This window comes from Cyrtonyx montezumae, unplaced genomic scaffold (genome assembly GCF_038088225.1).
Source record: "Cyrtonyx montezumae isolate F1298 unplaced genomic scaffold, pur_monq_1.0 scaffold_36, whole genome shotgun sequence".
In the NCBI taxonomy this organism is placed as follows: domain Eukaryota; kingdom Metazoa; phylum Chordata; class Aves; order Galliformes; family Odontophoridae; genus Cyrtonyx; species Cyrtonyx montezumae.
In genome coordinates, this window is record NW_027072041.1 from 1,162,285 (window position 1) to 1,179,575 (window position 17,291).

A 17,291-nucleotide genomic window follows, 5' to 3' on the forward strand; every position below is an offset into this window, starting at 1 on the left:
GGTGGCTGGCCACCCTGCCATAGCAGGTGGGTTTGAACTAGATTGCATTTAAGGTCCCCTTCAACTTAAGCCATTCTACAGTTCTGTGACTCTAGGCAGAATCATCACAGACAAATCCATAAGCTCCCAAGGCATGCATTCATGAGTGGTGTGGGAGCTGACAAGAGGTGGTTGCTGAACCACTCTGTCATCTCTGGCAAGTTACAGAGAACAGGAGAGGTGCCTGAGGACTGGAGGAAAGCCAACGTCACTACAGTATTCAAAAACAGGACTCAGGACCTGTCAGTCATCCACAAAGATGATCATGGGTCTGGAGCATCTCTTTCATGAAGAAAGGCAAAGAGACCTGTGACTCTTTACCCTGGAGGAGATAACACTGAGAAAAGATCTTATTAATGCTTACAAATATCTAAAGGGCAGGTACCAAGAGGATGGGGCCAGGCTCTTTTCATTAGCACCCAGCAAGGGGTCATGGACATTAACTGGAACACAGCAAGCACTGGAACAGGCTGCCCAGAAAGGTGGTGGAGTCTCTTTCTCTGAAGGCATTCAAAACCCTCCCAGACACTTGGCTGTGCAACCAACTGCAGGGAACCTGCTTCAGCACAAAGGTTGGACTAGATGATTTCCTTAGGTTCATTCCAACCCCTACAACTATATGAACAAACACAACATCTTTCAAAAGATACTGAAAATTTATTGTAAACAATATTAGGGTTGTTTTTTCACATCACCAGCCTTCATTAGAGCCTTAATAGCTCTGGCTCTCATTTCAAGCTCGAGGAGCTCTAGCTGCTGTGCTGATGGCTGAATATCTTCTAATGGAGGAACAGATAAGCTCGCTGCTTTAGACTCCTTTGGGCTAGATTCTGCCAGCCCCAGTATCTCATTCACACTTTTCTCAATGTCTTTCTGAAGGTCATCGATCTGACCAGCTCCACTTCTGACAATGTCTTCTTGCACATCTGGGCTGCCTTCTTCATCACATGGACCCTCTATGTCACTATCATATGCATCTGCATTTATGCTGAGGACATCACTATCTTCTCCTTTGCCTGTAACAAAAATGCAACAATCATGCAGTCAGTCAGCAAACAGTCATTTTTCTTTCCACATAGAAAAGGCAATTCTACTCAAAAGGCTCCTTTTGAAAAAAGGAAAAAAAAATTATAAATGTGAGAGAACTCATTCCTTTTGTTTTTCTTACTCATCGTTCAAGGCTGATTTAGACATGTGTTAATACATTTTCATGACAATTTAAAAGAACATACAGTATAGCAAAGCTGCAGTACCAGGAAAATGCATTACATCATATGGATGAATTTTCCCAATTAAAATGCCATAAGGTTTTATTATCACAAGGAAACCCCTGTAGTGGAGAACTGATTATTGTTTGTTATCTTTAAAATAAACTTACTTTTCAAAATGCAGTTTTAAAAATAACATTTAAGAGCTATTTTACTTAGTCTAAAAGGAGTTAGACACTATGTCAAGAAAGTACTGAAAGTTCATAGAAACTCCAATTACAGTATATTAATTCAAAATCTACCACACAAGTATTTCACACATACTTAACTCAGGTCAGTAAGAAATAAAGAAAGCTATGATACTGCCTTTTAGTGTCAGCTGAGAGATGTAGTTTATTAGCAAAATCAATTAGGAGAGGCAGTGCAATCAAATAAAAGCCAATCTCTGTCAGAGTCCGTTAACTGATCTCACAGTTTGGCTATAGAGAAACTACTACTTTTGATACTTTGGCCTCAGAAATTATTAGTCTGTCACCAACCTTTGTATCTTTGCAAACCCACCATTCAGTGCTTCAAATAAAAATTGTAAAGCCAGGTTACCTGAATAGTCATGGAGTCTCCTGCCATGGAGATGTTCAAAGCCCACCTACATACAATCCTGGGCAATCTGCTCTGGCAGCAGCAGGACTGGCTGTACATTTCAAAAGGTCACTTCTTACCTAAACTACTCAGTGATTCTGTGATTATTAAAACTAATATTTCCACATCTGGCTTTAAACAGTTCTCTATCACCTAACTGTTAGTTTGGAGGAGAGCTGGCAGTTGGGGCTGCTAATTTAATCCATCTGTAAATTTGGCTCCTGAATCTTCCATCAATAAGGCAATCCATCACACATCAACAACAAAACTACTGACAGACACAAAACCCAAGCAAATACATCCCTCTGTGACTGCTGCCTTCAAATAACAGGCAATGGCAATTTTTTTAATAATCTGAATTATGAGTAACACTGATAATACAGTCTGTCACAGCACAGACCTGTGATTTTAGTATCTATAAGTAATTCCCTTCCTATCACTTGCTTTGTTTTTTTGCACAAGATACATTTACTGTTTTATGGCTGCAACATTTCTGGATCTAATTTTGTTGATAGCTCTCCTAAGGTGAAGATCTGGGTTTCAGCTCCAACATGAACAATTACATCCCTTTTCAAAAAGGACCCTTGAAAAGTTGTTTTTAGAAGTCATTGTTTTGTGCTGTGGATGTTTCAGTGTCTCTAACTATACAGCAAACATTTTAAAATGCAGCAAAAGAATGTGAGGTTTAAAAAAAAAAACAAAACCTCCCCATGCCACACTGTGGGTGGTATTTTCTTCCCCAGTCTTTTTGCAAACACTTCATGTTTGGTGGAAATTCTGTGCAAAGATCAGCAATAAAGTATGGCTTAGCAAAATGAAGTTCTTCCTTGCTCAATTATTTTTTCCAGCAAACATCAAAAGCAACCATTTTTAAAGGAAAAACAAACGAGCCTTTTGAAAATCCTCTTGGTATGTACATGCACTTGAGTTTACTGTGTACAGAAGAAAACCAACCTATTTTTCTTGTCTTTTATGACATTCCTGCTATGCTGAGGGTGTGAAAGAAAGCTGGTTATGAATACTAAGGAAGTAATAAACATATTCTCCCTACTTAAAAACAAAACAAAAGAAAAAAACAGTCAAGAAAGCAGCAGAGAATTTTTTTTTTCCACTAAGCTACTGGGTCAAAAAATCTCAAGATGTTTTAATATGTCACAATTATTTAAAAACCTAAAGTCCAAGGGTTTTATTTATAAAGTACTAGAGATTTATTTGCTGTGTATATACTTAAAAAAAAAAGCAAAAAAACAGTTACTCATTCCTACTCATCAGCTATGATTCAGGAAAACATTTAATTCTCTGTTTTGGAGTATTACATGTTAGCCTGTCTGGGAGTTCACTTCAGGACTTTCCATAACCAGCAATTGTGATCTTCCAGCAATCTCTAACTGCTTACAGAATAGATGAAAAAAACAGGGGCATCAAGGGATCCTAAATTAAAGATCTGAAAGGTAACATTATCATATTAATTCTATCTAATTCAGAGGCAATGCAAAAATGACTGTAGTGTATCTGCCTGGGCAGCTGTTTATTTTCTTCAAAGAAGGCCCTATGGTGAAAGTGTGTTGATGACACACCAATGTCTTGGCTGTTGGTGAACAGCTAGGTCAAAAAGATGAAAAAAGGCTAGGAGATAAATTTAGCCGTGACAGCTGACTCAGACTGACTGAAAGAATATTCTGTACTACATCTTGTCACACTCAGAGTAATAAAAACTCAAGAAGAGGATGAGGACTAAGGATGTTTGTGATTACGACATTTTTCTTCCCCAGTAACCAACGTGCATACTGAGGCTCTGCTTTCCAGAAAGTGGCTAAAAAGTTGGGTGCCCACTCAAATTAATGAATAAATTATTTTGCTTTGTTTGACCATTACAGATATCCTTCCCTTTTGAGCAGCACAAAAAGCTGACTCTTAGGAACAGCCATGATTGAGTTGAGAGTTTGTGAGTGAAAATTAGGGATGAGGCCAATACAGGACATCTGGCAGTCAGGGTTTCCCACATGCAGGGGAGCCTGTGGATGAGCTTTCTTGCTTCACAGGCTGCAAACTATCCAGGTGATTCCTTGAGTGAACTGAGGACAAATTCCTGTTCCGGGTATCGGACAAGCCAACCATAAGAGAAGTGTTACTGGAACTAGCTCTCAGCAGTGCAGAGGAGCTCATTAAAGAGTTTAAGACTGATGACACTTGGGGCTGTAGTGATCATGCCCTGGCAAAGCAATTTAAGGAATTACCGGGTGAGACCCCCTGGGAAGCTGTCCTTGCAGAAGAAGCAGTTGAGCAGAACTGGCAACTCTTTAAGGATGCCTTTCAGAGAACACAAGAACTCTCTGTCCCCTGGTATAGGAAAACAGAGGAGGTAGGAAACTGGCATGGCTGAACAAGGACCCACTGGTGAAACCGAGGGAAAAGAAGGACATGTACAGGCAATGGAAGCAGGGACGTGCAGCCTGGGAAGAATACAGGGATGCTGTCTGGACATGCAGAGATGGGATTAGGAATGCCAAGGTGGAGACTGAACTGACATGGCAAGGGATGTGAAAAACAACAGGCTCTATAGGTACATTGTTCAGAACAGACAGGCCAAGGAGAGCATACCCCCTTTGATAAATGAGAAGGGAAAGCTGGCTAGAACAGACATGGAGAAGGTATGGAACAGGCTATGGAAAAGAAAGCTTTCCCCCTCAGAGATCTGAAGATGTGAACACTTCTGAAGGCAATGACTTCAAGTAAAACACAGCAGTCATCAGGGATGGTGGGTGCTAAGCAGCATTTCCACAGAACATAGCTCTGCATAATCATACAAAGAAAAGTATCACAAACAATGACTGAACACAATCAAGTTGTAAGCAGTCTTCAGTAGTTATTATCATGTTTTTCTGTGAATGTCAAAACGGAGTAATGCGGTCTCTTGCAATACAAAGTAAAACCAACTATCAAATTTGAATAGATGGTAAAGGCATTACTAGCCATTGCCTGCATATAAAGAAATTGAAATAAACCAAGATCTTCTTCAGCTGAAACACTAGATATGAAGAGCCAAATGTGCCTTGCAAAAGCCTTCGGTCATGCTCTGGGGAGCTGCAAGAAAAACATTCTTAGTCTTAAGAACTGAGAAGACAAATTTCCTACTCTACATACCTTGTTTTGATTCCTGACCTTCCAGTTTGTCTTCTCTCAGAGAAGAAGTGGAGTCTATGCTGTTGTCCTGCCTGGAAGCAAAAGAGAAGACATTTTAACCTATGTCTTTCACAATGTAAAAAGTACTTTTCAAAGAATCATTAACTAAAGAAATTACATGTTGGTAGAGCAATAACTTTACCCAGCATTTCTAAGCATTTGGAAATGAACTATCATTTGCTGTCCCTAGTGAGCTGCAAAACTTAAGTAACTATTTTCAATAAACTCCTGTCTTTCAACATACAAATTCTCACTGATAGTGTCCCTCTGACCATAGATGTTTTTCTATAAAACTCAGAATAAAATGTAACAGAGTTAAATAATTGAAAAGCTATAGTTTCATCTGCATTCAGACAACATTTACTCTCTTCATTTGAATTAAGAAGCTGTTTTCATGAAATTACTGTAACTTCAGTTACTGTAACACCAGCACCACCTACCTTTTCTCTAACACAGTTTCACATTTTCACTAAGGGCTGCTTTTTAAAAGGAAATTTAACTCCACTGCTAAGTAGTATTCAATATCCACGTTTATTTCTTCAAGTTAGTGACATTTACTCTTGACCTGCAAAGTTACATGTGCTTTATGCAAGGGATAAGGAAGAAATGCACAAAAGAAACACTTTTGTGAAATGCTCACACATTCTGTACATGTTCAGACAAACTGAAAACACTGTGAAATATACAGAGAGAATAAAAGACAGCCCTCAACAAAAGTCTCAAGATAACAGAAGTTCCATTGTATGTTCAGTGAGCATTTTGACAGTAGAACTGCCAGTTTTCTACCCTAAATGTCAGTGTTTCAGACAAACAAATGCAACCATTCCACCATCCTGCTGGATCTAAACAGTGCTATAGAAAAGACAGGAAGATTCTGGTATCATAGATTTAAATGTAATGACTTCAGCAACTTTTCAGTGTATTACTGTAGGCCTGTCCCATAACTGGAAAAAGAATTGTCTTCTGCACACTCTCAAAGATGGCTTTTCTTTCAGGTGTCCAGTGACCATGTCAGTAAAAAACAAAAGCACTATAAAAGTTCTTGCCAACATGGTCCGAAAAACAGTGTTATTTTGATGGCTATTTCCTTCCCTACATTAGTAGAGGTTAAAAGTCAAGAGTCTGTACTTCTCCCTTGCCTTCATGCAATGCAACTGTGTATGCAATAGTGCAGTTATAAAGGCAAATGTGTCTGTAAGAAAACAGCTATAAAACACCTGAAGAAGGGTTCCTAAAAGCACCTGAAATAAGAACCTCTCAAAAGAAATGTACTGCTCTACATCATTATAAAATAGGAAGAAACTATTTACTGTGATACATTTATTTTCACAACATCTCAGTAGTATGTGACCTTGAAGTTTACTTTTCCTACTTCATCAACAGAAGAAGTATTCTCCCAGTCCTTTCATTTCTCCAGTCCTAGGCAGGGCTGAAAAAGAAACACTGAATGCAAACTAGATGTTCAAACAGGTATGACAAACAGGAAGTTGTATATGCATAGTAACTCCTGTTCAAAGTCATTTAAACTTTGCCTCTTTACAAAGAAAGTCTGCTCTATCCAGGTCAATATCTTGTACCACAAAAGCCACTGGTGTTGCAAGATGGTTTACAGCCCTCTTCTAGCTAGAGGTAAAATAAGTCCAGGAATTCTACAAATAAATTAGGCTTGCTGTATACAGTGGCCTAGCAAGTCTACACAAGCTAATATGGGGGAAATACAACCCTTCCAGCATCAGCTTCAGGCAGCAGCTCAGAACCTAAGCCTCAGTGATCCTCTGTTTTTTTAGGTCAGATGTTAGCACAGATCATCCGTTAAACCTACCCAAGGCACTATCACAATACACTTTCCCAGAACTTACAGGTTTTTTTTTTGTTCTATTACTTCCTGACCTCATCACACTCAACTCCTGATTGTGCCTTCCTTCCATTACTTTATGCTTTTAAAAGCGAGTCACCAAAAACACAAAGTTCCAGTGGGGAGAACAGCAGCAAGCAAAAGTAACCAGTAACACGATCTGCAGAGTGATCACTTTGTTTGAAATGCTTCTAGGGGTGTCAGAGGAAAGCAACCAGACAACCTATCAGGAGAGAAACCTGCTAAGAGCAGTCAGAGCACATTAGAATCTGAAGTGAGTTTCAGCCTGCAGCAGCAAGGGGTTCACACTGGTTGCTGGGGAAGAACATTTTAGGATTGTGCAAAATTTACCACAGCACATGTTTAAGGGGACTGTGCAAGGCATTCTAGAATGTTTGGGGAAAAGATCAAAGTTAAGAAAAGGGAGAGATGGGGGTAGATCGGGAAAGAAAAAGCACATGGAAAATAGAGAGAAAAGGAAGTAAAATGGGCCAGGTGAGCATCAGCTGATTTCTGATCAGTACATACACCTTGCACCTGATCACTAGTCTAGCCTGCCCCTTTGCTGAATTCCATTGCTAACCATTTTGAGTCTATTGTCTGTGTGTACTTCTAACTGCCAGCAACTGCATTGAGTCACATACCAAAGAGACTATATAATTACAGGCCAAAATATGAGAGACACCAGGGTCTGCAAGCACTGAACCTGATGGACCACAGCCCTGCTAGAAACCCGAGAGATTAACAGCCTAAGAGTCAGCTACTGGGGACAGCACAGGTCTGGATGAACTACTGGAAAGGTCTCCATATACACAAAGAGGGCTAAATAGCCATGCAAGTGAAGTTGCAAACCTTGAAACTTGCATAGCCAGCAGCTAGAGAAGTGGGGACTGTGAATTAAGTGTACAGTACTGCATCTGGCAGGATTCACATCTTATTTTAAAAGCAACTCCTAACAGTTTATTTTTTTTTATATTTAGTCACTCAATTCCTGACCAAAATAAGGTGATGTCCCCATAACACCTGGCCATCCCAACGAGCAGAAGCTGCTTAGGCTGTTTACACTCCATCTTCTCTTGCACATTATTTATTGTTCTGAACTGTCTAGTCACCTCTCTACTATAGCAACCTGTTACACAGAAAAGTCTGAGCTTGCACAAAAAGTTTTCACAAGGAACAAAGGCAAGAGACTTCGCATCTGATATCACCCAGTGCTCTGAATCCATATTTTATCAAGAAATTGAGGTCATTCATTTGCCAGAAAAGAGTGACCTCTATGGGCTTGAACAATGGCTGTGAAATTACCCATATCCATGTGAACATCCACATGAAAAGAAGTTATAAAATGAAAATTACACATCAGAAACTGTTGCAAAGTTTCTTCCTGTTGTCTTGACAGGATTACTGATTATGGTAGAAACGATTTCTGATACGGACTACCTGCTGCCAGCAAAAAACTCTGGATCCCTACAGTACTTTCACAGTATATTTTGTGTGTGGATTTTTTTATTTTTTTTTATTTCCCAGAGTTGGCTGGACAGGACAGATAGTGAACTGTTACTGTCATTTAATAGGTAAGTATTCTGCACCATTTTGTGGCCAGCCAGAAGCAGTTCAGATCACAGTTCAATTTCATTCTCTGTTAATCTTGTTTACATAGCCTATTCACAATATCTTTCCTAAATATCTATACTGGGCATACATTTAAGGGGAGCACAACACCATGCCTCCACTAACATTAGCAGAAGATATGCTAATCTAAAAGCAAGGCACAGCATGCAAGTTTAAAATCCCCTTCTTTCAAGCACATTAGATTTTTCAAAGCAAAATACTGTTTGCTCACATTATACTATAATTTATAGTGATCATATGTTCATGTGTAATATGTTTCTTTGTTTAAGACATGCTTTATTACTACTGACAATAATTTACTTTCAGTAAATTAAAGCTGCAGGCTATTTAAAGGGCTGCCTTTGGAAACAGGAAAGAAATAACCTGCTTACAGTTTTTGAATGAGATGAGAATGCCTGCTTGTATTTCAGGACACTAACAGGTTAACTCCTTCCAAGACAGTGTCTGTCATTTAGCTAGAAAACTTGATATACTTTTAAAACAAGAGAATTTCTGTATTTCATTGCAGACTAACAGAAACCAATAATAACAAAGATCTGAAAATTGCACAGTTAAAAACCTATACAGAGCTCATAAGCAATTAAGCTTATTACTTTAACAGCAATTTCCACTTTTTGGCAGACATCCCCTTATTCTTCTGCTCTACACATACTCATTTCAGGTTATAAAGTGTTTAACAAAGGAGCAGCTGGTGACAAATAAGTGTTTTTCTACATGGTAATGGAAACTATTGAAGCTTTTACAGAGATGAAGTTTAAGAAAAAAAGATCAGAATTTCTGATTTTGCTTGCAGAATGAGGATTTCCATGAGCACATCAGGAAAAAAATGGTTCAATTTTCAATGATGTGAACCTACATTGGAGCTTTCAATAAATATCTGAATTTTGCAACCTGGAATCAAACTTTGTACCTGAAAAGCATCTCTAAATCCCTGATGCCATTAGTTATATAGATACAGTTAGTACTGAAGCAGGTCTTTAGGTAAGTATTTACACATCAGTAAGATTTCACTGCTGTAGCTGACAGTTGTTAAGTGCCTGAACAGTAGTGCTGAAACATTCTGAATTGCTTCCCTGAAATCTAGAAGTAATGATCCTATCATACCTCTTTAAGATGAAGAATATTACATGTATTTTGCAGAGGTAAATACCTTTTGAATTAGATTTTTAAAAACAAAATCATAAATCAATCACTTCTTCAGACATCAAACTCCTGGGACATTTTCAATGGTTTCTTAACCAACAAGGCTGTCTTCCCATTTAATTCCAAAGTTTACTGATGATTCATATTTTGCCAGTGAAGAGATTCTCTTCTATAAATAGTATTTTATTTTTATAGTTAAAAGAGTTAAAGACCAAAAGATAAAAATAGTCTCAAAAAAGGAGTGAAATGACATAATTCACAGGAAAGCAGGGGAATATAGTCTCCAATCAGTTCCCAATGGAACATCAGAAGAAATAGTTTTGCTAGTATTAACTCACAGAAGAAAAACTGAAACATCACTTATCTTAGGACCACTCAATTTTCTAAAATATTTGTTTTCACAAATTAATGTATGATGAAATATGATCACAGAAGTCAACATCAATGAGGTTATGTCTTGTTCTGGACCAGAGAAGTGAGGTTTTCATTGAATCAAAACTACAGATTAGGCATGAAATTTAATGTATTATCTTTCCCAGCTCTGTTTTTATTCGGTACATTTGGATGAACGTATCAAACCAGCAACTAACAAGTTCCTTAACAACCTGACACTCGCATTAAGTTCACAACGTCTCAAAGGGCTTATTAAGTTTGCATGGTGAATGCATGGACGAGCTCTAAACAAGTCAGCAATGAAAACAGAAAAAGGTATGGCTCTCCTACATGCTTATTGTTTTGATTTCTAGGAACAGACCTAGACCCCTAAAATTTGACACACTGTGGGTGATAACTACTTTCTTTTTCCCCTGGACTACTTCTTTTTAGAAATTTCTTTTTAGAGATTGTCTGAAAGAGATCTCCCTTTCAATACAGAAGAGACTTAGTTCAGTAACATACTATGCAAGACTTGTGTCCTTAAAAACAAAGTAGTATTTTAAAAAAAGATTAAAAAAAACCCAAAAAACATTGGACTCTGCATAACTGCAGATGCCAGCCTAAGAATGAGCAACTACAAACCTCGGTACTTGAAACTCCAGACATTATGCTACATCCTCAACAGGAACACAGGAACAGTTAAGTGTCAGTGACGCTCCAACTGGGAGAGGAATGAAGGACCAGAAATAAGGATGGAAGGAAAGCAATACATCTCAGCCCAAAAACTCTTTACAAAGTTCATGGATTTCAGTGGGAAGGGGTTATTCAATCCACTACAGTTCAACTGAAGGATGTTAACATGAATCACACAACCTCACTTTTGCAGCATATGTTCAATTACCACAACTTCACTGATGAGAAATAATGCCAGTGTGAAACTCAATAATCTAACATCATCAAGTGAGAAAACACGTTTGGAAAAGTAATACTTGCTGTCAGTAACAGCTCATTGTCTTTTTACCAAATTAATTATATAATTAAGGTTATATCAGTTGAATCTCTCAACCCTACATTTGATTGTTCCTCACGAAAAATCCCAGATTTGTTTTCAGTATTTCTAGATTAAGTTTTGAACTGTTTTCTTTTACTCACTGACTGACTGATTCACCTCCAGTCTTGTCTTCTCCATCTCCATCCTCATCAGTATCAGAATCAGCTCCACTCTTGCCTAGATATACACAATTTCAAACATGCAAGTTTAGGCACCTAACACAATTAATGCTATATAGTTAACCTTAATGAGTAACTCTATTGAGATCTGAAACAGTTGAAACAGATGTTCTAAAATCAGACATGGACAGAAACAAAAAACTCACTCACGAGATACCTGCTAACACATGGTTTGCATTTTTCAGTTACACTGTGTAATGAAAAAAAAATCGTATTGCTACTATAATATCAAAGGCAATAAAATAAAGCACAGGAGATATAATTAGTCAAAGGTTCTCAGTGAAATTCAGGATTCAACTATTTCATTTAATTGAGAAGACAGTAACATGTCTACAAATAAATTCTGGAGTCCTTAAAAACCAAGTGGGAGTCCAGTAAGAGACTGAAACAATGGATGCCATATCCTTAATAAAACTGTACGAACTGTATGTCTCAGCAGAGCAGAGACATGTACTAAGAAATCTTTAGCTACACTGAATAATCTAATGCAAAAGTTGACACAATTGAATTGGTATTGTGGTATACCAGACTTCCCTTGAAGAGAGTCAGGAGGTAACTTAAGGTTAATAGACCTGAAGTAATGAATTCCAAACACTGCTTCCGTATCCCTGGCTTTACTTTACCACAATGAAGTCAAAACCTTTGTTCTCAGTTTGGGTACTAAGGAAAGGAAGATAACACAGATGTGTTTCGAACCTGTCCCGAATACCTTCAGAATTACTGGATGATTTCACCCAAGACTAAAAGATCGAGACTAGCATATATATACACACACATATATACATACATAGCAGTACCTGGAAACACAGGCGCAGTTAAAGGCAGACTACTTTTGTTTTCCTTATTCTCTGTGTACAGTGGTGCCTAAAAGTTTCATTCATACCTTCAAGTATCTTCAAAAGTTTTTTTTCAGACAACATCTCCAACTGCTCCAAGCAAAGCCTTTTGATTTCATCCATGGAACAGCTCTAAGAAGACAGACAGAAAGGTCACAGGCTAGTAAACATTTCTGAGGAAAGAATAATTACAAATGCTAAGTAGTTCTCCAGCCCCACACAGTAATCCAGAATGCAAACCTCTTCACTGTTTTAACCTGCACTGATTCAACTACTGAAAAACGATAGGTAGCTGATTCTGGTGTTAACAACCATCAAAAACAGTTGTGGTTTTCCTATCGTTTTGGATTTTGTTTAAGAAATTAAACAATGCATACTATCAGTTACTTGATCTTTGAGAGTTATCACTGCACTGATCAATAGCAATAATGGGACAGAGGTGGAAAGCATGAAAGAGCAAACTGACTGCAGCCCAGATCTTTTATATCTCTCTGTCACTCAGGAGGATGTAAACTACGTAATTAAGTCTGCGAAAACCAAAGCCAATTGTTGAATCCAAGTGCACAAATTGAAGTCAATGATGGTACTGACAAAGCACCAAAAGGAACTATGTATCACTGTATGCCATAAAGAAGAACTTGTAAAAATACATACATTGTGATTCCCTTCTCATGCTTGCTACCAAACATTTACTTAGCCCATGGATATTCCAGCTACATTCACATCTTTTGTACTTCTTGGTGTCCCCATGGTGAAATGATATTTTTGCATTTCTAATAAACTATGATACCATGTACCAGAATTAATCAGTGCTCAGCATCTAATCTAACACACATGATCTTACTGTCAGTTTGGTCCTAACACTATTGGGCAACTTCCTTTTCACATCAGTCAAGCTTTTGCCTCCAGCCACTCTACCCCACCTCATCTCTCTTAGAGATAAGAAATGGATTACACTGCGTGCAATTCACTAAGAGCTTAAAATGTCTGCCCTGCCTCAGTTATATTAGTAACATGACTCATAGATTACAATAAAACAGAAGACAAAAATTGAAAAGCTATTAGTCATCAAACACCACAGAAATAGCATTTCACTTGCAGCCTCTTTCTCTGTGTAGACTAGTAACCTCATCTATTCTCATCAAGTCCTGCTGTTCACAGCATTCAAAAAGCAGGCATTCTAAGTCAATAAAACTATACGGGTATTGCTCTTAAGCTGCAGAGAAGTAACAGCTTTCAGAAGCTGTTTAACTAAGGCCATTTATGGTCTTATCTCATACATTAATTTAATAACATATAAAGAAATTTAGATAACACAAATAAAAGTTTGATTTATATTAACACATCAGAATACTGAACAACATGACTGAATTCATTCCACACAATTAGAATCTTCTGCATATGAATAACAACTATAGACAGAACATATATAAATACCTGCCCGGTTCAGCTACAGCACTGTGGAAAAAGTTAAGCTGTAAAACAACCACAGAAATCTTAAAAAAAGTCTCCTTTTCAAAGGCTTTGCATCATCTTTATTTAAGAAATATACTGGTAAACTTTAAGCTGAAAGTACACTACACTTGAGAGTAAAATGTTTTGCTATGAGCATACAAGCTTGTGCAAGGCATACACAAAGTGCATTTCAGTACCTTTAAAATATCAGGCAACATCTTCTGCAGTTTCTTCTCCCCTATGACACAGAAACACTGTTGAAGCATTTCTTTCTTGTCTGCAATGTAGAAACTGACTGGTTTGAGAGACACACTGAGATCTAATCCTCCTTCCTCTACATCACTGGGTTGCTCAGGTTCTTCCATTTTTTCTCCAGATGGTACACTGCATTTTTCTTCCTAAAATCAAGAAGACAAGTACAGTTTTCATGTTTTATAGAAAAAGAAACATAATGCTTCATCAGTGACAGCGTTAAGTTTTTCCTTCACAATTTCCTGTCCCAGTCCAGATGTGACTAAACATGGGAAATGCGTTCTACATGCAACCCGGGAGCATGGTCACAACTGAGCTTGTCACAGACGTATCTGACAAGACCCAGTATCATCCTCTGGGGCACAGGGCATAGGGGACTGGACGCTTGCTACACACCAAATGAAGAAAAGACACCTGCAGTATGTGGGTGCATCGGAGACATGTCAGGAGCAGTTGGTACAGAAGCACAACTCCTCTTGGTGCTCTGAATGCCTGTGTAAGGTATGTAGGATAACAACTGCCTCCCTAAGTGTATCTGCTCAAGGACATTTTTAGTTCAACACATGATAAACAAGGGAAGAAGCTGTAAACAAGATCACTGAGTGGCCCAAACCTGACCAGCAGATGGTAAGGGTGGCAGTGACAGAAACCACCTTGTGGTCAGTCACAATAGCTGGGAGCGTGTCCAAGTGCGAGGACATTTGTTTCAGCAGCACTGTCCGCTGAGAAACTGCAAGAACAGGGAAGCCAGAAACCACAGAGCAGATGAAACGGGCACGGTTACGACAAGAAAGAGCAAACCTCCGTTCACAGCCTGTCAAAAAAACAGAGGCACCACCGCAAGGAAGACCAGCCCGGACACGCAATGAGCCCATACGACCCATTACAGACGGGTCCTGTCACCGCGTGGATCACGCCAGAGCTGAGTGGCTTCCCGCCCGCGGCTCCGCCGGTTACCTCCGGGGCACCGCGGCCGGACTCGGTGCTCCGCCGCTTCCTCTCGCCGCCCGCCGTTCCCTCCGTGCAGCAGGAGCGGGAGCGCCGCCGCTTCTTCTCCTTGGACGACTTCCGGCCCGGCATCGCCTCACGCTCGCCCCGACGGCGGCGGCGATCGCCCAGCCGCTTCCGCCAGGGAGCCTGGCCCAGCCCTGCCGCTTCCGCCGGGGGCCGCGGCCCTTCCGGTGCCGCCCGGCGCCCTGCGGCGCAGTGTCGTTGTTCCGTTTGCCGGCGTGACGCTGTGTGCCGGATGCCGGGCTGCAGGAGCCCGGGGCTCGCAGGGGCGGGCCGGCAGCACGCTGTGGATGCTCTTTTTGTCACCGCAGAGTCGCTGGGGTCGGAACGGACCGCTGGGCATTGTCCGCTGCCAGCGCAGGCGCCTGCAGTGGCTTACAGAGAGCTGCGAACTCGTAGCAGGAGGCGAAGAGTTCTCTTTCAGGGGCTCTCCAGATTTCTCTAGCGCGTTTTTTGTCCTGATGAATTGTGATAAAGCCAGCTCAGACCAGGAGCGCTCGGAACGCCGGTCGGTGTATCTGAGGCGTATTGCAGCGTTGTGCTGGGCGCACCTGCTCGCAGAGGGCTGTATGCCCTGGCCCTTCTGCCCGCCTCTTAAGCGCAGGTTTCGCGTCCTTCTACCGCAGCGAGTCCTCGGCAAGACGCTCTCTGAATTAAGCGTGTTGTGCTTCTCCCTTTTTTGCTTTATTTCCATTTCTAGTGCTGCCACCGTGTCTCCGCAGAGGCAGACCCTCCATGATAAAGTTGGGACCAAATGCCCCTACTTCTCTGATCCCTCCCTCACGCTAATGCTGTCAGAGAACTGCCAAGTGGCACTGCAGCATGTTGTTAGCAGAAGGTGGCATTCTAACCATGCATTCCTGTCCTGCTCCACGTGTACCATCCTAATTCTAAGCAAGAGCATAACATTCACCGAGTTCTGCTATTTTTCAGCCTGCAACAGGCACACGGTAATAGAACTGTCAGTTAGGAGCCGAGGAAGGTTTCTACACACCTGGAGCATGAACTGCTGCAGTTACTTGATGAAGAAATTTTTGCTGTGGCAAATAATTTCCCTGCAAATTAAAATAAAATGCATGTTAATTTCTCTCTTAATATACCATTTCTTGGAATTGCTTGAGTGTGTTTATTAACAAGACACTTCTGGTCTGGGAAATTAGGACAGTTTTCATGTAATGGTGCAAGACCATGATAACAAAATCAAAACATGAGCATAGGTCTTAGAATAGCTCTCATACAAACAGTTAAAAGAGTACAACATGTGGAAACTAGAGGTTTGAAACAACTGCAGGCAACCAAAATTCAGCAGACATATAAATTCACTGAGATATTTCCTGAAGGTTGAATTTTAGCATGGTTTCCTAGGAATGTTTTGATCTATTGGTAAACAATTTAAATGCTGAGTAATGTCATATTCTGCCTTACACTTGCACCCACAATGGATCAGACATGACAGATGGCAACTAAGGCCCTGAGGAGGGCTGCTCATGATTAGATGCATCTGTAAATTTATCTAAATTGTAACAGCAAGTGTGCAACTATGGAACTGAGTCCCTAACCTGATCTGATGAACAAGTTTGCTGGAAACAGTGTTGTTGAGCTGAGACGGAGTGAAAAAAAAAGTGAGAGCTCTTGGTCACAAAATCCATGTATGGCACAGATGATGCAGACAGGTATTGTGATGAAGAACTCCTGTGCCAGAAAAGCTTGACCTTTTTTTAAACGATTTCCATTCCTTAATTACTTCTTTTAAACATGTGCTCAATTTTGCCCATTCTAACTCTACACAGCAGTGTCATATTTGCAGTTCTGCAGTTTTTCATTCCCCAGCTAGCACAGGTAACAGAATTATCACTAGGATCTATAATGATTAGGGGCCTGGCAAATCTCCTGTAAGAGGAAAGGCAGAGATGTGGGACTTTCACCTTGGAGGAGATAAGACTGAGAAAAGATCTTACCAATACTTACACATATTTGTAGGGCAGATGTATAAAGAGGTTGGGGCCAGGCATGTTTAAGCAATTTTACAAACTGGAAGATATTTATCACTGAAGCACTGTCTATATAGCAGTTCAAGATACCACTCTTCAAAAAGTTCACTGATTTCTAGATAGGAAAAGACAAAAGATATCTAAGTTTTAAAAGAAGCAGAAAAAAGATGCTGGAAATTATATGAACGTCACTTTCTCACTAGCATATTTGACCAGGGAATACAGCCAATATTAACAAGTTGCTGAAAAGCACCATTCAGCTGACCCTGTATCAGGACCCTTTCTCTGCTGGCAAACAGTATAGTCAAGAAACAGTGGGCTGAAAAATGGAAACATGGCTGGGAGGGCAAGGGAGCTGGCATCACTGGATCACAACCATTTCCTACACTTCTGTCTAGATGTTGTTTAAGTTCTGACACTTTTGGACTTGGTGATCTACATC

At 40.0% G+C, this 17,291-nt stretch overlaps 1 protein-coding gene across 1 annotated transcript; it reads right to left on the bottom strand.

The window, feature by feature from the left end:
* Positions 1–676: 676 nt before the first annotated feature.
* On the bottom strand, positions 677–14,962 carry CAAP1 (caspase activity and apoptosis inhibitor 1). Its single transcript, XM_065745637.1, has 6 exons — positions 14,805–14,962; positions 13,793–13,993; positions 12,188–12,272; positions 11,227–11,302; positions 5,031–5,101; positions 677–1,055 (listed from the first exon to the last, which is right to left on the bottom strand). Exons 1-6 carry the CDS (start codon positions 14,925–14,927, stop codon positions 712–714), a joined length of 900 nt encoding a protein of 299 aa, XP_065601709.1. The 5' UTR covers positions 14,928–14,962; the 3' UTR covers positions 677–711.
* Positions 14,963–17,291: the final 2,329 nt, after the last annotated feature.